We start from the raw sequence: 22,364 nt of genomic DNA, 5'->3' as shown, positions 1-22,364 counted from the left end.
CTATCAAGCAATCTGGCATCATCCTCGGTCAGCATGAGGCCATCGCCCAGCCTCGTAAGAAATGAAGAGGACACTGCGTCGTTCTGGTGGACGAAGTGCACTTTACCGTACGGTGATGTGGATATCATATGTAACTTTCGTTAATGTATACCTCCGGGGTCAAGCAATACTTCAATATAGCTTCCTGAATCATAGGAATACAAACGTAATGTTTATTATACTGCTATAAAAGCGGAGCCAACACTGGAGCTACAGACGTTAATCTGATATGACGCCTGTATCGTAGGAGTACACATTTTAGGAGTATCATGTAGTGTTTATTGCTTTCTTGTAAAATTAGATAGCCAGCACCACAACCACAATTGACGTTGCACCGACACTACGCCTGCGTAGGCTGTTTTCCCAAACCAGTTTATAGACCTGCGTGGCTCAGTGGTAGAATACCTGATTGCCACGCAGAATGCTTGGGTTCGATTCCTGCTGGGATCCTAATTTTCATTCTTTCCATTCTTTGAGTCAACGCTGCCGATATTGGTTTTCCTTAACGTTCTAGCATTTAAGTTACCAATGTCTGTTGTCGCCGTTCCAGGGAAGATATAAACTGTCAATCACCTGTGGCGCATACCCGTACACCGCGGCCCGTGGTAAACGGGTATGTGCCACACGTGTCTAGTGGAAAGGGTTTGACGACGTACGCGACAGGATTTTAACGTTATTCATGTCATGACTCGACAGTCATATTCGTCAAATCCTCTTACCCTACCATGCAAATTTTGGTCTAGACCAAGTTAAGGAGGCGATCATGAGAGCACCCAGACGTAGGCGGCTAGATAGATAGATAGATAGATGGATACGTAGATAGAAACGCTCAAAGTGCCAGAGGTTCGCTAAGAAATGCTTTGCATTTAAAATATTTAAAGAGCTCCCTTTTGCACCCGTTTGCTCGTGTTCATATAACTTGATGCCTTTTCAACAAATCGAGTTGAAAGTTTGCGCTTTTCATGCTTTTGTTATGTGCGTCCTCCCTAAAAATATGTACCTGTAACTTTACCACACTTTAACAATTATGCAAAACCAAAAAGCCCGGTACCTCACCTTGTTGAGTAATCGATTAGCTTTCAGCTTTTCTCGGTAATCCGTTAGTTTTTTTTTAAAAGGTAATTGTAATCGCTGACGCTCTTTCACTGTAATGCGTACAAGTCTGTTCCCGACCCAGTTTTTTTTTCACTTGAGCTTCACAGCACTAATATCGACATCATTGGAAGAGTAATAGAAAAGCTCGTGTTCAGGCCGGTTCTGAAAAGTCCTCAAATTATTTTAAACATCATAAAAACGGTTTTATTGTCGCCAACGATTACCTGTATGCTATGTGTTGTAATGAAAAATTATTCACGCGAAGCACTGCAAAACGCGAGCAAGATTGGCTACTTCGGCAATAAGCTCAGAAAAAATGAGCACTTCGCAGCGGATGGCCTGATGCTCCCTTGACTGGCCCGGTGCAGCGGAGGTGTAGGTCACCGCTCATTGCACGTCACTCTAATGTGGTGTGACGTCACTAAAACTTTCGTTACGCTTCCTACACAGTGACGTCGGTGTCAGACGCGCTAGCGATGGGTCTCGATCGCGAGAATGAGTATTTATACAGACTTTGGAAGTGAATTAAATATATTCTAAACGTTTGCTGCGTGCAATACTTCGTGCTGAGCGTCCTTGTTTACAGAGAAAGCCTACAGCAGGCTTTTTATAGCCTCAAAATTTGGTGACACCACCTCTTTAACGGCCTAGTCTTTCCTATACCGGCCCGCGGTTCTCTAGCCGAAATGCCATGACATGTTTTCATCAAGGTAGTCAAAACTAAAACTAATATCCCACACTCAGCATGATTCATAATCATTTCGTGGTTCTGGCGCGTAAAACCAAAGAATTTAATTTTAAGGAAAAGTTCCTCCCTAGCTTCTTCGACCCGCATTCTTTAAGAGGAAAGAAGAATTGTTCTAGGGGCTCGCAGAAAGCCAACAATCAAGCCAAGGAAAGCATAGGTACGTTATTTGTGGATCTTTTTAACTGTGGTGTAATGAATATGACCTAAATTGAAAGGACTTAAATGGGACGAAAAAGCACACTTTCTTTCGGTGGGTTTCAAACCCACAACTTTCGCATTACGCGTCTGATGCTCTAACAATTAAGCTACGATGGAGGGCGCTCCCTCGTCCACTTTGTTGGGTGTTTACGTGAGCTTGATCCCTGGGAGTGTTAGCAAGCGCAAATCGCCGCCGTAATTATAAGGTTGCGGGTTCGGATCCCACCGATGGAAAGGGTGTTTTTTCGTCTGCTTGTATTCCTTTGCATATGGGTTATAATTATTACATCGAAGTTAAAAAAAAGCAACAAATAATGTCCCCAATGTTTTATTTGGCTTAATTGGCTGTTGGTTTTCTAACAAATAACTGAGTCTCTCGAACTATTCTTCTTTCGCACTTTCATAGCAAGGGATTCGTCCTGCCTCGTGACGCTTTCTGGCAAAAATAGTGTTTCACACTCGCCGCCTTAGCTACGAGTGGCGCTGGTAACGCTCTCAGGGATTAAACGCAGATAGATACCGCACAGAGTGGACGAGGGAGCGCCCTCTCTCGTAATCTTTTAAGGGGCTGTGATGTCCGATTTATGACAAAGATAAACAGGAACAGCAAAGCATGCAAACAACCAAAATAAAGCATTAAAGTAACATATTCAATATACATATGAAAACTAAAATACAAAATAGAAATAAAACTAACAAAATTTGAAATTATGGTAAATGCAGGAAAGCGAATACGGAAACAAAAATACGACGCCCGACGCCACAGACAGTCAATATTTGGAAAACACACACAAAAAAATGCGATCTTCCGTTAGGCTATCTTAACCCAATGAATCAGAATTGTCTGAGAAATTTCAAACGAGGACACGTTTATCTCTTCTAATTGGACATTCCGTCTCGTTGGACATTCAGTCTCGTTGGACATTCCGTCTCGGTTGTACATTCCGTCTCGTTGGACATTCCGTCTCGTTGTACATTCCGTCTCGGTTGGACATTCAGTCTCGTTGGACATTCAGTCTCGATGGACATTCCGTCTCGGTTGGACATTCCGTCTCGTTGGACATTCAGTCTCGCCGGTCACGTGACCCATTGGACATTCAGTCTCGTTGTACATTCCGTCTCGTTGGACATTCAGGCTCTGAATCCGTCGATGACAGGCGCAAGAAAAGCCCCTTTAGCGATTCTGAGGCGGCTATTCATATCCGTACACACACATGCACAATGATAAGCCGTCGACAAGGGCGATGTCCCAGCGAGTGGCGAAAGATAAGGGGCGCGCCAGATCGGCGCTCAAACAAAACGCGATAACAACTTAGTTACGGGGACCCACCAACGATAAACAAATACCGTTATGCGGCTCCAGATAAATAACAAAGCTACGCGGCATTATGTCGCTTCACTTTGCGACAGCTTATGTCCACTGGTGTACTGAGATGGGCGTGACGCCATACAAATCTAATAGGCACGTAATAACACTGTCTTATTCACCTCTCTAGATTTTATTCGGCGCCTGCGCAATGGCTTCAAGCGTAATCCCCCTTCCTCCCTCGCCTTATTATTTTTTTTTATGAAGTCACTATTTAGACCAAACGTCTTAGCTTTAATCTATTGTTGAGTGCATTGCGGGCGCCCACATGTGCGAACGAAAACCTTTGATGCATCTGGTTGGCGGCAGCGACCCTCGTACCTCTACGTCGTCTCCGGTGCACTCGATGAATGGTCATCAGTCGCGCCGTGAGACACCGACGGAGACACGCCTGGCTCCGACGTGGAAACGTCGCAGCCAGGCGTGTAAGATTGCTTATAGGGAAAGAGGGTGAATACTACAGCGTCGCAGGTTTGCAAAGACAGGCGCGGCGGCGGGAGTGGCCGACGACGAGTGATGAAAGTGAAGGTGCCTGGGAAGCCGATGGGCAGAATTCATACGCCTGCCACATTAGTCGATACAGCACTTCGTAAAAGCTCCGAAGAGAGCGTGTTCATTGTGCACTAATATAAACGAGTGTTTTAGAGCAACTAGTGAGAGAAATAAATGGGTCGAGAGAAAGTGGAGGATGACTGTCTAGCGCGCGGCCGCTCCCGAACATAGCTCACTGCCCTGCTAAGGAGAGAGGAGTAAGACGAGAGAAATGGTGAAGCTGAGGTCGGGCTACTCCGCATACCAAGTTATTGAGGTAAAAGGAACAACAAGCTTTCTGAAACGCAGGACGCCCGCTCGAATAGAGCATGCACCATCCGGCTACACCACTAACGGAATGCCACACCTGAAGAATTATGGTCGAGTAGCAGTAAGGCCTGACTCGTCAGAGAAATTGGGTAAGCTGCAGTGAACCCCATCCAGCGACAAAATTGATTCGCACTTGATGGAAGCGCACGTTTTTCGCTGTGTTGCAGATGCCTTACTGACGTGCAGTAAGAGAATGGTACGGTGTGCAAAGTGCACCGTCTTTAGCTAACGTGCTTGCCTTTAAGCCAGGGAATCCTGGAAGGCCTGGGAATCCGTCAGGGCCAGGGAGACCGGGGAGTCCTGGAAAACCGTTCGCGCCGTCGAGGCCTGCAACGCCCGGGAATCCTGGTTCTCCGTCTAATCCACGAGGGCCTGTGTAGGATAATATGCACTGTGAGCAATTTGTCCAGCGCTCGCTGTGTTGGGTGGAGTGCTTTTCAGGAGGCAAAAATGACCGCTGAAAAAAAAAAAAAAAATAGAGCGGCTTGTACTAAGTCGCACAAGGCTGGGTTACAGCAGAGCTGCTGGACAAGCTTGCTTCAGCTTCTAATGTTAGCCATCTGTACATAATGCTTGGGCGGTGACTGAGTGCGTGTCGGTTTTTGATGATAATAACTTTCCATCCACGACACACGGCATACCTCGACCATAATAACTCTGCTGTAAAATGGATTCGCTGTAGTAAACAAAGCATGCTCATGGCGCAACATCTTCTAAAAGGACATCAGGAGCTGCTCACTTGTAGTGAATGTGCACAGCATTAGAACTTCGTAGAACGGGAAATACTGCTAGCGAAGCTTGACAACGTGAGCGATTTCTGGAGTTCTAGGCACGAATTGAACGAATTGCACGTTGCGAATCAATTACACTCTTTAGCTACACTTTGTGTTTATTCGAAGAATTGTGTCATTGCAAAAAATAAAAAAATAATGTGGTATGAAAGTAAAAAGGAACCACGTGAACCATGCCAGTGAAAGGTACAATTGAACCTCGTTATAACGAATAATGATATAGCGAATTATCGGTTACAGCGAGCTAAATGCGAACGCTGGTGTGTCACGTTTCATTTCAGTGACATTTATTCTATTTATAACGACGCTGAAAACGCGAGAGCCGCAGCGATATTGGCTGCAACGAAGAAATATTTGGATCGCCCTAAGCTTAAACCTTGCATAAAATGCAAAATGACTATTGAAAGAAAATTCACCACCATATTTTTTTTGTGATTGGGACATCAAAAATTTGGTTAAAAATGTGGTCGAAAAAGTTGCAGACAATTTCATGTGTCATAGACCTTCACATATTCCGGTCTATTTAATTTGAAATGCCACACGAAGAAAGGTCAGGATTACCTCATTTGGGTCGGAAGGTTCGGTTTTTAAGGCCGAACCTTCCGATCCAAACGCTGCATGTGGTTCGGCCTTTAAGGCCGAACCACATGCGGCATTTTTGCCGGCGTTCGTCTGGCGTTTCGTTCCCCGGCGTCACTTGGTGTCTACGCTACTTGTGACGGCGGCCGAAACATCCGCCTCAGGGCGTTCCAGGCAGCGTCGGTGTCGACGCCAGAAGCAGTTCAATGGACGGAGAATCAATCAGCGCGCGGCTGGCAGCGTCTTCCGCCTGCGTAATGGCGTCGTTGCTGCTGCCGAAATGGCTGAGTAAAAGAAGGCACAGGACAGGCGCTGCCTGTCCTGTGCCTTCTTTTACTTCGTCGTCGTCTATGGCCCACAAGTTCTCAGCGCGCTCGTGATCTCTCTTTCCGAGAGCCATACTCAAGTTAATCGTTAGGCTTAACATGAATGGCTCTATTAGCCGAATACGTGGCCTCAAAGATGTGTGCCCATGAGTGCTACTTCAAGCTCAGGGGCCATATATTACGAGTTTGTGGTTTTTCTTAATCTAATAGCTGGTGCTACAAGTAAAAGAAAAAAATACCTTTCGGCGGCACTGGCTCATTTTTCGTACTATACAAAACTACAAATGAGACATAAAAGCTATATTCAGGAATATTTCTTCCAAGTCCATTGACGGAAACTGCACACTGCTTTGTGAGGTTTAAAGGGGCCCTGCAACACCTTTCTTAGTTATACTGGAATAGTCTCATTATTGACGTATGACTCTTCACGAGTCATATGCCGCAAAAATTTTTCGAATCCGTCAAGTCTAAGTGGTGTTACCAAATTATAGAGATCACGTTCCGCAGCTTTCTCCCTCAACTCAACGCAGCGAGCGCGCGGAGAGCTAGGCAGCGAGTCGAGGGAGGGAGCGCAGACGAGCGAGGCTCCGCCCAAGAGCGCCGGCGGAAATTTTTTCTTCATTTTTTTCTCTCTGACGTCTGGGCGCAACCACGTGGTCTGTGCCGCCACTTCCGGTCGGCTTGCGTCGTTCTCGTCGAGCGGAGTCGATCGCTCTGTGTATCGCGCGTGCTTGAAAACTGCGCGTCGGTTTGGTAATGTTGGGTGTGCACCTCGAACGCCGTAGTGTTTTCATCGCTCTGCCAACCATGGAAGCACACCTGCGCGCTCGTTTGGAACGAATGACAGCTGAGATCGGTTTCGGCCCATACTCCGATACACCGCCTCGTAAGGCACTGGCAGACGACCCCGAAGCGCCGCCATTACCGGACGCCAGCATTGTTATCGGAGACGCGCTGCGCCCGTGCCTCGGTCGGTCGTGAGAACGTGCCGACGATGCAGTTCTCAGCTGACGAGGCAACACTCGAACGGCTGCCACTCTCAACGGCAACCGGCGATGGTCAAAAGCACAGAAATATTCACGTTTTCGGCACTGCGCATGGCGAAGAAAACGGAACCACGCAACTACGAGCAGACGAGCTGTCGGTGAGACCGGAAGTGCTAATATTAATGTTTGTGCGGTGTTTTTAACGCGATAACATAATATAAACATACATATTATCTACTTATTGAACTCAAAATTAACAACGAAAGTAATAATGAGGGTGTTATCGTGATTATAACATCAGCCAATGGTGGAACTGCCGACAATCGCGTCATATTTTGCGGACTAATGCATCATTTGTCGAGAGAAGAGGGAGCGATTTTCAGCTGACTTTGAGAATTTATTGTAAATTCCAGGCCGTGCGCATCGCTATAATATTTGGCTCGCGTGTTCTCGGGAGCCTCGACTACCGATCGGCAGCGCTTTTTGAGCATGCTCGAAAAGTGTTGCAGGGCCCCTTTAAGGTTCATTCCCTCTGGTCACATTGTGCGACGCTGGGCTGGCACTGATCTCAGCGCTTCTCATGCGGTTGGCCATCTCAGCGCTTCTCTGTCGGCGTTCATGTGACGACGCCGAGAAACGCAATTCCAGAAAACGCCGGCAAACACGCTGCATGTGGTTTCGGACCATAACGCGTTTTTCTATCTAGGATTTTTTCGCGAGACAGATTGCCGATTTGTTGGAGCACACTCTCATCCCTGCAGTTACAACGAATACCGGATATAACGAACCAACCTAGGGTCCCCATGCAACTCCGTTATAACGAGGTCCGGCTGTATGACATTTTTTTCCCCATATAGCGAGCATTTCAGCTTCTGAATCCTGAAACTTTGATAATATATAAAGGAAAGCTTCGCGAGGGGGGCACCTATGTTCAGAACGAGTTCTACGGGCATCGCTTGTACACCCATGGCACCACTGCGACAGAAGTTGTCAGTGTTTGTGTTTGTAGTTTTTAGCGGGCTCTGAGGATCATAGTTTAGCGGATCGTAACTAGGAGCTTGGAAGCGCTTAGCTTATCGTGGGGCGGATTCTTCATTGTCTAATCTATTTCGCACATTCCTGCACGAATAAAAGAAGTAATATATATCGTCAGGAGTATATATATAATTTATATCATATTCAATACAACCGGTTGGCGCCTTTGAAGGAGCTCGCAGCGTGTCGATTCTGGCAATCATCCGACAAAAATGGCGAACAATTGATAACTTCGGGCGTCACGGCGCGGGCGGGAACCGAGCGCACGCGCTGTGACGGCACCTCCTACCATGCGCTGGGCATGAACAGGGTAGTCAGTCTCTTGATACCGCAGGTAGGAGAAGCTGGTACCCAATTACTGCCGTGAAGAAGAAAACGTAGCTACTTGCCGGGGAGTCCAGGGTTTCCGGCTTCGCCTTTTAATCCAGCCAGGCCGGGGAATCCGTCGTAGCCCCTGGGTCCCGGTTCTCCCGGTAGTCCGTCTGGCGCGCCCAGTGCTCGGCCTGGCTCTCCGCGCTCTCCCTTCCTTCCAGGAAGACCAGGGAATCCGACCGGACCCTTTGGACCAGGCAGACCTTGGGAAGAACAAGCGAACATCGAAATGAGTGATGCGCATATACGCGCGCTGTTTATATTAATATAAGAACAAAGCCAAACTGGAGACTCAAAATCTGGGGATCAACGTTTTTGCAGCAACAGCGATGTAGCGTTCTTTAAGTTAACCGTGCGCAGTTCATACTTGCTAATGGAGCGGAAATTGTTGTATAGTGAGTGAGCCGGACGAGACGCTTTGTCCCGGTCCGGAGCTGAGCGAGAACAATGGGTGCTAGGATGCGACGGCGAAAGGCTGGCACCCCGAGACGATCACGTGCTCAGGGCCGGATGTCTGGGCCACACGATGCCGCGCGCACGCTATCCAATACCGCGGCTGCCGCTGACAAACACATGCAAAGACAGTGGGAAATAGCGACGTCAACAGGCGGGCGAGCCGAGTACACAGGAATGGTCTAAGATCACATAGCGACGGTGATGCGGCGGGACAAGTCTCGCCGGCCTGATTGGTGAATGCTTATTCTACAGGAAAAGTTGTCTTTGTATATTTACGCTGCTCCCGGAAAACACACACTCACACAGAAAAACATGAATTTCGTGGTAGCTGAATTATGATGACCGTATATTATCTACCGAGTATATTGATGTAGATAAGGATGGATCAAACATAGCTTAAGTGATGTAAGGTGCCTCAATCACACGGCAAGCGCCGCGCCCGAACTGCGATGTTTTTTAAAAGATCTGCGACGGTGTTATAATCGAACACGTTCGACGCTGCTCCTGTCCACTCAAGGACAGCTGCCTCTTCTGCTTCGCGACATGTGCATGCCGACGCGTACAACTTCGTACCGTCGGGTCCTGGGTAGCCGTCGTCACCCCGAATTCCTCGTAGAGCCCTGTCTCCCTTCAGACCCGGAAGACCCGGGTATCCGGCTTCTCCACGTTCACCGGAAGGCCCGGCCTGCCAGGAAGACCCTGATATCCGGGCAGTCCACTTAGGCCCCGCTCTCCTGCGATGGAACGCGTTCACATTGTTCAATGTGCATTCGATGATCAATAAAGACAGTTACAGCAGTACATGGTGCGCCAGTACCGTGTGATCCACATATTCTAGCGCTATTGTTTTTGGCAGAGTGAATGCTATATGCTCACGATGGCGACGTTCGAGCAGCAGATAGTAGAGTGCAGCACCTTACTTAAATGCATTGTTGGTGCAAGTCTATCCCAGCGCAAGCTTGGCAGGGGCTCCTGCAAAACCTTTTACGACCCAGCGATATTTGACACTCTACGATATCAATTAATTTCCAGGCTATAAAACGGTGTCCATACCCTGAAATCAGGACAGCGCCGGCGTTCGCAGCAATTACGAAAAGGCTATTCGGTACCACGCGATCATGATGCACTGCACTCTTTTGGAACACATGGTATAGATAGACATCTTGTAATAATATTTGTATAAAGGAGTATACTACTGCTAATAATTATAATAATTACTATAGTACCAACATACTCATGCTCAGGTAAGGAATTAGAAAGTCGCTGGCTTACATTTAACGTGCGTGCAGTCGCATTATTGTAATTACGACTATTGGATATTGTCACGGGGTCGTGACGTCGCGAAGGCAACAGTGGGCGTATCCAAAATGAAACTCTTTACAGTGAAGCCTCGGTGATACAATCACAGCTCATACGAATTTCGGGGTGATACGAATTTTTCGTTGGTCCCGGCCAAGGCCCATTGGCCTGCTATGTAATGGAGTACGGTTGTTGCGAACCGATTTTCACCCAGCGACGTTTGATACGAACGTACGCTACCGCCCAGGTACGAAGAGGTGCTGTCCGCGCTGTTGTGGAAGACGCGCGAAGTACGTGCGAGCGCGCGAACGCAAGCGTGGGCATGCGCGCCGCACCTCAAAATCGTCAGAGTCACAGTGTAAGCAAAACACTTTTCTTACGGTCAGAATAAACCTTCAGAGACGCGTCACGGCCTCCGAGATTGTGTGCACGAATCTTTGAGGCTCTGACATGCCTTCGTGTGCCTTCGCGTTTAGATCACAGATGACATTAGCACCGTGCTTTTTTTTCTAACGCGATGACGCGGACTGCTGTCGCTGTACTGCGTTTACAATGCCTGCCTCTTGCATCAGACATCCTAAGAAAGGTGTGCGAGGACCGAAAGAAGGCGAGGGCGGTCTTCGCGAAGGAGTCAGGCCTCACAACGTCAACATGAGCGACTATTGAGGTCGCACGTGTGCGGGCACGGCCGTAAATATCCCAAAAAACATCCCCAACACCTCCGCGATAACTAAGTCATAACACAGGACCGTGGTTCTGTAATTGTGTGGCCTTGATCCATCGCGTGAAAGCACTTCTTTAGTTACTTCCGCTGCAGTACTCCGGTGTCAAGCAAAAAAGCATACTAAAATTTGGAAGGGGCTATCTGTCTCGGGTCACAACGCGCCTGGTTCACTTTTCCATGCTATTTTTCCATGCCTACTGGTGATACGAATTTCGGATGATACGAATATTTCTGGTGGTCCGGTGAGATTCGTATCACCGAGGTTTCACTGTATTTGGCCGAACTTGCGGCCGGGCAACGGAAAGTCAAACTACAGCAATACACACTGTACACTGATAGCGGCGAACAGAGCGTCGGCCTTCGATAAAACTGATCTGCAGCAAGGCGCGTCGGCATTTATACACGCGGCATCGAACATTCAAGCCTTATCGCTGATGGCCGCGTTAGATACAGAGTAATCTCAGCTGTTCGAGTTTCCGCGCTCAAGCCTATAAGAAGATTCTAACAATCTGGAAGGTTCCCAGACATTAGGGCGCGGCTTGCGCAAGGCAGCGGCTACGCGTGCAACGGATTAGTTACATAAAAAAGAAGCGCGCGTGGCAGTATTGAACACATACAACCAGTATAACTGATACTCGCAGAGGGATTGAGCTTTTCCGCAGCACACGATTGAAGGCAATTCCGTAAAACGCCTTTTTATTGTTGCCCGTGGCCTTATTTGTTAGTGTGTCTCTCCTGCACATATGTTTTTTTTTTATGATTTAAAATGACACAATATTTAGGGTGAGCTATTTAGGGTAAGCTTTAGGATAATAGCTTACCCTAAGATATTTAGGGTAAGCTATTCAGAGTAGATCTGGTTGTCACCGTGAACAAGTTGGGTTCGGAAAAGCAGTTTATTCGCATTTGCAAGCAAATGGACGGCTCTGTTTTTGTTGCTTGAACATTCGCACGCATTCAATCATATATCATCAGTGGATAGGTTGACGGGACAATGAAGTGCAAAAAGATTTTTTTTTCTTGACTAAGTTAGGTATTCCTTACCCTCAGGTCTAGAAACAAGTCATCTTGGTAACACTATCTTACGGCTCGGCAGCGAAATAACGAACGTGACCTGCGTACCTTTGACTCCTTTAAGCCCAGGGTATCCTGGCTCTCCGGCAAGTCCGTCCCAGCCAGGTGAACCAAAATCTCCAGCCTCGCCTTTTCGGCCTGTAAGAGTAGTTCATAATAAGGTAACTGTCACAATTTCATAGCGGAACTTTCTGCGGCTACGTTGTAACTTATTAGTGTAAGGCAATCTACAGTGATGCTTTATACCAACACGCCCAGTCTTCAACCTTAGTGTAAGGCACGCATGGTATCACAGAATCTCAGCGAACCTGCATTTGGGTATTGTACAGTAAAATGGCTAATACTTTTGGCGTCCCAGGTTTTGTACGTACGTACGGTGCTGACAAACAGAAACGCGTCAATTTAGGGCTAAATAATGCGCCTACTTTCGTTTCTACCGTCTTCAGTTCGGGTCCCACCGGCGTAATATTGGCTCGTGCACTTACGACACAGCCAGCATCACTTTTAGTGGCCAGATTTGTATAGCGACACGGCGTGGTTATCTCGAGCAATTGCGCATATCAGTTGTCTTATACTTGAAGTTTTGACGTCGGCACTATACAGGTGACATGACCACATGAAGGCGCACGCACCTGGCCTTACCTATAGGTTTTCCTAAATGTCTGTGGCAATGCCCGAATTGCCGATGATGTCTTGCAACAGCCCGACTATTCCCATATATATCACACAAGTATACTGTTTTTTTATTAGTAAATGCAATTGCTTTTCCTTAAAAGCATATGTCCTATCTCTGTAAGAGGTGAGCAACACGCTGTAGCACTCATGCAAATTCGACGTAACCAGGGCGTAATATTGTGGAAGTGCAATGTGCCCCTTCTATGTGTGGTGCGTAAACTGGAAGTTATAGCTACACGAAGCACCCTTGTTACGGTTTAAATGACCCGAACCGACCCGAAGAAGCGAAAAGAAAGAAAAAAAAAAGCGTCCCTCGCAGCTAAGTTTATTCAGGGTGGACTGTATACCGGCAACAACACTGATGAAAACACTCTTACAGGCATAGCTCGATCAACATTGCATATGTATACCTGGTGAGCCCGGGTATCCTTCGAGACCCGGCGTTCCTGGCTGTCCCCGGGTGCCGGGTTGGCCGTCGCGGCCCCGTGGTCCTGGTGCGCCCGCTGCTCCCGCTTCTCCCTTTAGTCCGGGAAACCCGGGGGAACCGTCAGTGCCCGGAAGGCCGGGTACGCCTCGTTCTCCTGCGCACACCAAGTCGGCATTCAGTGGATGCAGTAGCGTGTACACAAAAACTTAGAGGACGCTTGAGCTTCGTCTTCAAGAGTAGAACGCGATAGCATAATCGGGCACCGTTCGCATCGCCTTCTGAATGGCTTCGCTTCTCGGTGGACACTTCAACAGTCCCGCAAGGGAAGGAACGTCTGTGCGCGATACATTCGCAGTTTCAAGCTAGCCTACAATGGCTAATGCAAGTACAGTTGCGAAGTTGGTTGGTTGGTTGGTTCCTCAGTACTTTGGCTCAACCCACTGGGGGGGATAGGCCATGAAGCGGACGGTGCCTTGCTTAGGAAACTAATTCACTTAGTGAAGGAAAAAGTTGAAATGAAATGTTTAGCCTTTACATATAAACTCGCAAGATTTAAAGAAGAGAAAAAAACAAAAAAAACGCACATATGGAAACAACAACAAGAACAATAATAAAAATAAATATATACAGTTGCATATAAGACAACTGAGGCTTCACTCAACATTCAATTCTTTTGGATTCTCGTAAAAAATTAGAGACAGCGTTGAAAACGCTCCTGTGGCTAAAACCAAATATGGTTGCCCCAAATGAAAGATTCACCGGAAGTGACAAATTCAAGTCCAACTTCCGCAGGGGTTCTTCTAGTGCCCACTACGCCATAATTCTTCCTTTTGCTAATTAGCGGTGTACCCTCTACGCGTCCGTAAGGCAACACACGCACCTGCGGGACTGCACACTTTGTTGATGCTGTTCCTGATTATGGTGATGATGAGCCATGCCAAAGAGATTTGGAACGGGTGGCCCTTTAAACCACCCACTCGCTGCGCAATTCACATGTTTCGACGCCTGGCGCGATTCTACGCTTCTGCCACGTAATATTACACGGGTTAAGGAGACTCCTCACAATACATGACATTCTTATAGGGTTTTTTTCGAAACAGTTTCAAGCAATGCCATGGCTCTGTGGTAGAACAACTGCTTGCCACGCAGAAGGCCTGGGTTCGATTCCCACGCGAACTGAATATTTTTATGATTTATTTATTTGCATATGTCTGGATTATTCGCTCACAACCAACGACGCCGACATCTGCATTTCTGCGAAACGAGCTCCTTAACGCTATCGCATTAAAAACTTGCGTTTAACGCGAGAATGGTTTAAAATGCAGGCAAACTCAAGTGGAGAGTATACTACGACTGATGCGAAGCCTTCGCAACACTAGTAAGTCTTTTATTATTTTTGTATATCTTTTATTGACGTCAAGGATGTAGGAAAGTTACTAACTTCGTCCTTGTTTTTTTCAACACAGCTTGATACCGTGCTTTACATTTCTGAAGTTATACTCTAGGTCGATATTTTTCTGCCAGTGATTTCGCGCTTTCAGGGCTTATGAGATCCCCGCCAAGAAGCTCAAGTTTCTTCTGCTTTCTGTACACGGTGCAAATATCAGCGCGAGTGATTACTGTCAGTGGAGCACTCGGCCTCTGTATCTAGCGCGTCGCATTCGTGCCGCTATGCCGGCGCGTTCACTTACTTACCCTTCTGGCCGTCGTATCCAGGAGGTCCAGGGGGCCCTTGCGTCCCGATTCCAGCATCGCCAGCGTCACCCTTCACTCCTTTTGGTCCGGGGTATCCGACATAGCCCGGTTCACCTGCGCAGGTGCAGCGCACAGATCTGGGGTGAGTGAGTGGGGCTGTGCTTAGTCGAGAGCATCTGAAGTAAAGCAACGGCGTTGCATCTCTGAAGTGCTTCGAGGGAAGAAGCAGGAATGCGCTTCTCCTGTAGCTTTCTACGTGTTGTCCCACGTTATTTCACGCTCTTTTCACTCATCATGTATAACCAATTAGAGACGTGAGTTGGGCTAGTTGGTGCGTATTAACGCAGACATAACTGATAAGTGCGAAAAACAACGGACAAGGTAGAGACGACAGACAGGACGTCCTGTCTGTCATCTCTACCTTGTCCGTTGTTTTTTGCGCTAATCAGTTATGTCTGCTGTATAACCAACTCGCCCAACAATCTATTCTTCGAAGAAGCGGCGTATTTATTGACAGCAGAGGGTCGTGATAGGACACTCTGGTTGACTTTCTGGTTTGCCCTTGAATCTTCCTGTCTGGAACTATCTGTCTTCGCCTCTGCGGTTTCTGGCGCGGCAAGTTTACGCACACACGAACACAAAGTCACAATGCATGCAACCTCACGCCCGATACACAGTTGCTCTCAAACAGATTGCTGCTGCGCCAAGCACACTCTATTGCTTCTGACGTGGACAAGTGGGACACCTAGCCTCCGCTTCTTCAGACATTTCCTAAGCGCAGTAGCGCACGACGACAATAACGCAAAAGAAGGAATTGAACCTGGCAGCCCGTAACATTATTTTTGCGTTTTAAGGTTATGCAAAAACACGCTCAGCTGTGGACGACGTAACGACTTTCTGGCGGAGAAAGTCGCAGAGAACTGGCATTCGTTTTGTTGGTGAGTCAGTCAAACGTCCACTCGCCTGTTTGTCCCTTCAATCCGGCGAATCCTGGCTGTCCAGCAGGACCAGGAGCTCCAGGGTATCCAGGCTGGCCCTGCTCGCCCTTTAGACCCAGAATACCCGGCAGGCCCTGCGGTCCTGTGCCCTTGCCCGAGCCAGGCCGTCCTCGAGCACCCTGTAATCGTCCAGAGAGAACTTAATCCCGAGTGTGACTCAGTGATCTCAACAGGGAAAAGGTTCAGGGGTAGTGGTTACAAAAACAAGAAAAAGAAAACACCTCGTATGACTAGCATACCAGCAACGTTGCGACACACCGCACTGCTGAAAACACCTTCATTTACAATATGTAGTCTTCGGTCGTAGTCATTCTCGCGACCACGGAAATCCTAGGAAATACTGCTCCATCAAGAGATTTCCGTCGCATTTAAGAACTGTAGTACATGTCTTGTGCCTACTTTACTGTCCGTCTACGGTGTGCACTTGTTAAGCCTGCAAGTATGAACAAACTATAGCCCAGAAACATGTTCTTTTGATGTATAGCGGCACGCATTAATGCTACAGAAGCCATTATTTACAATCCGCGGTGGTGATCCTGATATTTCCATTGCTTCACCTACATGAGACATACACTGTCTCCTGCATGGATCGGATACTCGATCGCCAGAGTTGGTCGTGACAGAATGACGATGACTGCATGACAACGATGGAGCCACTAAGAAGGTAAACATCAATGCAGCGACGAAAGCGGGCTGATGGCAATAGAAGGATGACTCTGAAATAGCAACAGTGTTAAGACAACTGCATGATAAGAATTGAATCACGACGAGTATGTCATTAAAACAGCAATGACGACGATGGCATGACGAGATCTTAGATGAATAAGCTGCAATTACGACGATAGAAGGACCAAGGCGCATCGCGACGCGGTATGACAACGCGTGTATGACGACGGCTCAGTGACGAAGATGGTGTGACAAAGGCGGCACGACCATATGAATGACGACAGATTGACTACGCCGGCGTATGGACCACGCAAAACTGCTGAGAAGATTTCGGCGCGTGTGTCAATGATGGTTTAACTTAATGGGTAGAGTGGCGGCATGCTGTGCTGAAGGAACCGCGCTCTAAACCGGCTGTCGAACGCGCCTCTTATTTTAACGATAGTCACGCGAAAGCATTGAGGCATAGCAGGCTAAGAATAAGAAGGCTCATCGTATTTAAAATGCATGCTCATAGCTTGCTGCCCGCTAAGCCGGCCCCGCGCTCGAGCTCCCATAGAGAAGTTCCCAGGGCACTGTCACATGACAGTTTATGGTTTGGTGAATAAATGCGCCAGAGTACTGTCCTTCACCATTCCATTTAGAGAACGGCAAGTACCGCTCCTTAAGACAACAAAATTGATGCACCCTTGTCGCCAGTCTGGTAGCGCCTGCGCATTTTCGCCTCCAGTGAACGCTTTTATATTCTTGTAATATTAAGTAATTTTTTTTAGGTGGACTCATATCGACGGGGCTGCCAATATATCAAAACAAAATAACAATAAGATCTTGTCACCGAGTGATTGATACCCCCTTCCCCCCCTCCGCCCCCCCCCCTTAAAAGAAAATAAGATAAGAAATATCGCCGGATATGACGGGGGGTGTAGTATGCATGCGCGATGATGATACAAACGAGTACAGAAGGGACCGAGGAAATTTCCATAGTTCGAACTCTGCAAGTGAGGCGCAGCACTGCAGCGTGCGTACCTTCGGGCCAGGACGTCCATCGTAGCCGCGTTCTCCGCTCGTTCCAGGGGCACCACGGCGACCGGAAGGTCCTTGGTCTCCGGCGAGACCCGGGTAACCCTTAAGACCTTCGGGTCCTTGTTGGGAGTAGCCCGGTGTGCCGTGGTCTCCCTTCTCTCCCTGCCGCCCGGGCAAGCCGTTGTAGCCGGGCGATCCTTTGTCGCCTGTAGGTGGCAGAAGAAACAACCCGCTCACGACGCAGGTTCTGCTCCGCGTCCACTATAGCAGTAGCATATTCACGTATTTTTACTCTGCATTATTTGCGTTGTGCTGATAACCTGGCCTGATGTCAACGCAAAGAATTCCAGAACCGAAGTATACTTAAGTTCCTGTCTCTTTTAGTCACAAGTTATGACGGACAGCCCGATAAGTGCGTCAAAGTTGCATAAATTATCTGGCAAGGTGCTGCAGATTCCACTTGCTTCAAGTCGAGGGAAAGGGATGCGGGATTTGACCATTTTCCAGTCAGTACTCTTGATTACAAATAACTACACGTATTACTTCAGCGCTCAAACATTCGAGACCGTTTTTCCGTTTTTTGTTTAAACAAATGCATGCCTTGCTGGCTCAATGCCCAAAAACGGGTTACTCAGTGGCTGCAAACATTGCGGGCAAAGAGAACTGATTCTTTCGCCACCGCTAACGAAACCCAGCAAGTCGAACAAGCCATGAAACGTGCCTTCGCCAAAATGGTCGTGTGCAGCAGTATTCAACGCGCTCAGCTAAAACGGAGCCATGTCGAGTACGCATGGTGTAGTTAAGTTTAGTAACAGTGTTGCAATGTCAGTTTATTTTACTTCTTTGCTATGTCAATGATTAAAAAAATAACAGCTGAGCATACAAATCGCGTACACATAAATGCGAGTACAGCAACTGAAAGAGATATTAGTGAGGCTTTATTGTTGTTGCTGAATGTCGTGAGATTATATATCTAAAATATTCTTTACTTGCGTGACAAAAATTGTCGGCTTGGATAGGTGAACGCCGGTCGCTTTACTGTTATTGAAAGTCTCTCAAAGTCAGCGGAACAACCATATGATACATCGCGCGATTAAATAGCGTGCGTTCGATTGCGCTGATTAACAGCAGCTGAGTTGCTGAAATGTAACTGCGGACACCTAATAAACCAATAAACAGATACTCTTAGGTTCTTATGCGTAACCTGCGGAGGAGTAGGCAAGACGATTTGTTCCCTGAAAATTCCTGCAGCATATTTATTTATTTGTTTGTTTGTTTATTTATTTTCGTGACAACGGCTATGATTACCTTTCTGAGGTTTCTGCAGCTGGGATTAGTACGAATGCTTCTTTAAGCAGTTAAGTTCCGATGCAAGGTTTATGTAGGTTTCTGTTAGAAAATTTGTGCGCTGCTTGACATATCTATAGAACGCACTGTAGCAACCTTAACGTACAACGGACGCTTTGTGTTACTTGGCTCACTCTACACGTGCGCATGAATAGCTTATACGAGGACTTGTAGAAGGAGTCCATGCGTACCTTTTGGTCCCTCTCGGCCATTCGGGCCAGGAAATCCTGGTTCACCTTTTGGTCCCGTCAAGTGTATCAGGGAGTCCGGAATGTTTACGGGCAGTCCGGGGTCACCTGAAGAAAAAAAGAAGTGCAACCTCCATGATGCTCTACGCTCATGATTGTTGTTGGTTTTTTTTTAATCTGATACACTTTTACAAAGCAAGAAGTTTAGACTAGAAATAAAAAGCATATGAATACAAAAGAGTGTCGTTTATCTTATATCGCCGTCTCCCGTGTGCCTCTATACATATGATCCCCGTTAACGCAACAGTGGCACGTTGTGCGCATCATTGCCTTAACGGGCTGTATGTATACACGCTTACCTCCTACTCAATTTTTCCCGTCATCCGGCGTAAGCGAGGCAGACAAAAAGAAATTGGGATATATTTAGGGCTAGTACAAGATTACACTGGTATACGGAAGAGTCAGCAGGTCCGCATATGCGTGTAACCGCATGTCGCGTTTTCAGAACGTGCTAGCGCGCCCGGACGATCATCCGAAATTGGCCGCGAAGTGGATCGAGGGATGTTGTTATCGAGATTCGAGAAGCGCTTGCTGACGACGTACCCATTTCTCCGGGCGGTCCGGTGGGTCCCATGTCTCCGGGCTCTCCTGGCTCGCCGTCGTCTCCCTTCTCGCCGAAGTAGGCGTCTCCGGCTTCTCCCTTGCGACCAGCAAGACCAGGAAAGCCTTCCTGGCCGTCAGAGCCGCGGTAACCAGGGTCTCCGAAGTCGCCCTGCACAGCCACGCGTAAATGTGAGCTCTCGCAAGTATATACAGTCAGACCAGACCATATCGACCTCAGTTAAAACAAATTATCCTTTAGATCGAACTATTTTCGAACACGACAATGCTTTGACGCCAGTGCGTAGGAATATCTAAGGCTACATCGAACAAAAGGTAGCCCGAAGACGTCATATATCGAACATTGGGCAGCGCGATACGTCCCAAGAAGTTGGCTTTCCCTCACTTGAAGTTGGTTTCTTGCAAGTAGTTTGCTTTTTCTCGCAAAAGAGGGCTTTTCTTCATGCATTTGGGAGAGCGAGTGGTGAGATTAGGAGGGCGCCGCGCGGAGTAACTAGAAACTACCACGTGCCATTCCGTGCTTTCGCCCATGGTTTCTCGCCGTCGCACCATTCGTGTGTCGTCGCCGTTCGCTTCGCGAAAAAACAAAATACCATCGGAGACTATGTTCCATGCCGATATATGCCCGTGGTGTAGAAAGTAAAAATCAGACTTTTACGAGATGATTTGTTTACATCGATACCGTATTTTCTCGCGTATAACCCGTCCCTGCATATAAACCGCACCCCCAACTACAAACCGCGGAAAACTAAAAGTCAGAAATACGGTAAGTTTGTTAAAGGTTCTATATCGAATTGTACGATATATAGAATTAACTTCCGCTTTTTTGTGAGTTCGAACATTTGCGTAGGGACGGATCTCTGTGTGGGGCTTTATTCCGATGCGTGGAGTACGAGAGCAGAAAAAGTCACCGGGTCCCTTTACCTAACGCTTAGGAAATCACCGGCTCTGCGAGGCACCCTTAGCTCACCTGAATCACTCTTGAATCACTTCAAAGTGCGTTGATTCACTTTAAATTCACTTTGAATTCACTTCAGTTGGTACTCCTAATCATTTGGGATCATTGCATCTGCATGTAACGTCACGAGAATTGTGGTACCATTTGCGTTTACGACGACGCTGGACGCTGGATCTTTCGACCTATCAGCCATGTAAGGCTTTCGCCTTAACAAAACAGACCCGAGAGTCTCGTTTTTTTGTTAGTCACAGCCATATGCTAAAAGCAGACAAAGAAATCGTAGCCAGCATAGGGTAAATAGTATATTTATACGTTTAATTTAAATATAATACAAACAATAAGGCATGCGAAATGAAACTTCACGGAAAGGTAACGGAATGATAAAACGCCGCACACGTAATGCGAGTGATGTAGTTTAGCTCCACCCACCTGCGGCAAGTTAACTTTTAGATTGCTTTCATTTGCAATTACCTGATTATTTCAGTACATTTATATTTTCAGCATGTTACATCTGTGTTCACTGTTATGCCATGTCCGTACAGAGTAGACTTTCGGGCTTTAATAAGCAGTCTGTTTTATTCTCAAAATACGTTTTAAAATAATATGCACTCATCGTTGAAACATTTCATGCGGTTTGTGGTACATATAGAAGTTTATAAGTATAATGCCGTAGAGAAAGTACGTGAGGTTCGAAAAGCAGGTAGGTTAACTGGAAGAATAACATTCGGTCTGTCGCCCTACAGCAGAGTAGAGGTAAGGGGAGATCGACAGATGGAAAAGCGAACCAGTGGAGCTCATATGGTGATTATTAGATATGCTTGTTGCGGGGCACATGTGTTTTTTCGACAGGACAGCTTTGTTCCAACATCCGCCATGGCAGTTTATAGCCCTTAATGTGTCCCGCTGCTAAGCTCGAGGGCGTGGGCTCGATTCTCGGCCACAGCGGTCACGTTTCGATTAGGGGCGAAATGCAAAGAACGCTCGTGTGCTTAAATTTAGGCGAACGAAAATGAACTCCAGGTGGTCGAAAGTCCCCGCTACGGCTGGTCTCGTGATCGTGTCGTGGTCTTGGCACCTCAAACTTCAGCAGTTATTATTATTAGTTTTGCTCCCCTCCTCCCCTCCCCCCCGCCTCACGTTGGCGGGTCTTCACAAAGCATCATTATCACTTGCGTGCTCAGCTGCCCCTTTGATCGCTGTCAGCCAAGTGCAGTAAGCAACTCGTGCAATGTCAAAGTTGGGTCGGGGAGGCCTCTGTCTGCTTTCGCTATTACCTTTCGCACGCAAGGATCGAGTAGAGGGTGCAAGAAGACCGACTATCACTGGCCGCAAGCCGCTCAGGAACATTTGCACTCCACAATATGAGTGCGAGCCGGAGGCAAAGCTTTAAGAAACGAATGGTCGAATCCATGGAGCTTTTCGTCCATAACTGCTGTCTGTTATAGGTATGTTACCTGACAAACCTTCGCTAATATTACTACGCCGGCTGTAAAAACAGGCAGTCGGCCGTTCCTACGCTCAAGCACCCTAGCTGCTTTGAGAGTGCTCAGACTAACTACTGAAAAATCATGCATCTTATACGTAACGTCACACAAATGCACGGCATACCAAAGCATAAGGCGTTCACTTTCCACGCTAGGCAGCCGACGTTAACGAGAAATCGAAGCATTCCCACAGGAGGAACTTGGACAACACTTCCGTAAGTTCAGGTTTTCTTTTTACAAGGTACGAAATTCTTGTGTGAATAAAAAAAATAACTGAGGTTTCGTTGCAAGTGTTGCATATCTCGTTTTGTTTATTCTGTGCTCGGTTCACCGAAG

At 47.3% G+C, this 22,364-nt stretch overlaps 1 protein-coding gene across 1 annotated transcript in view; it reads right to left on the bottom strand.

Annotated features, from left to right (window-relative positions):
- LOC119397272 (collagen alpha-2(IV) chain-like) overlaps nt 1-22,364 on the bottom strand; it is a 98,160-nt gene that overhangs the window by 28,100 nt on the left and 47,696 nt on the right. The window contains 11 exon segments of the mRNA XM_037664705.2: nt 4,546-4,679; nt 8,414-8,599; nt 9,426-9,530; nt 9,533-9,586; nt 11,998-12,087; nt 13,035-13,205; nt 14,747-14,860; nt 15,710-15,863; nt 17,434-17,636; nt 18,969-19,073; nt 19,569-19,737. Coding sequence (XP_037520633.1) covers nt 4,546-4,679; nt 8,414-8,599; nt 9,426-9,530; nt 9,533-9,586; nt 11,998-12,087; nt 13,035-13,205; nt 14,747-14,860; nt 15,710-15,863; nt 17,434-17,636; nt 18,969-19,073; nt 19,569-19,737 — 1,485 coding nt within the window.

Source organism: Rhipicephalus sanguineus, chromosome 1 (genome assembly GCF_013339695.2).
Source record: "Rhipicephalus sanguineus isolate Rsan-2018 chromosome 1, BIME_Rsan_1.4, whole genome shotgun sequence".
NCBI classification, from domain to species: Eukaryota; Metazoa; Arthropoda; class Arachnida; order Ixodida; family Ixodidae; genus Rhipicephalus; species Rhipicephalus sanguineus.
Note: the sequence above shows the minus strand (reverse complement) of the source record. Positions and strands in the feature narration are given on the sequence as shown.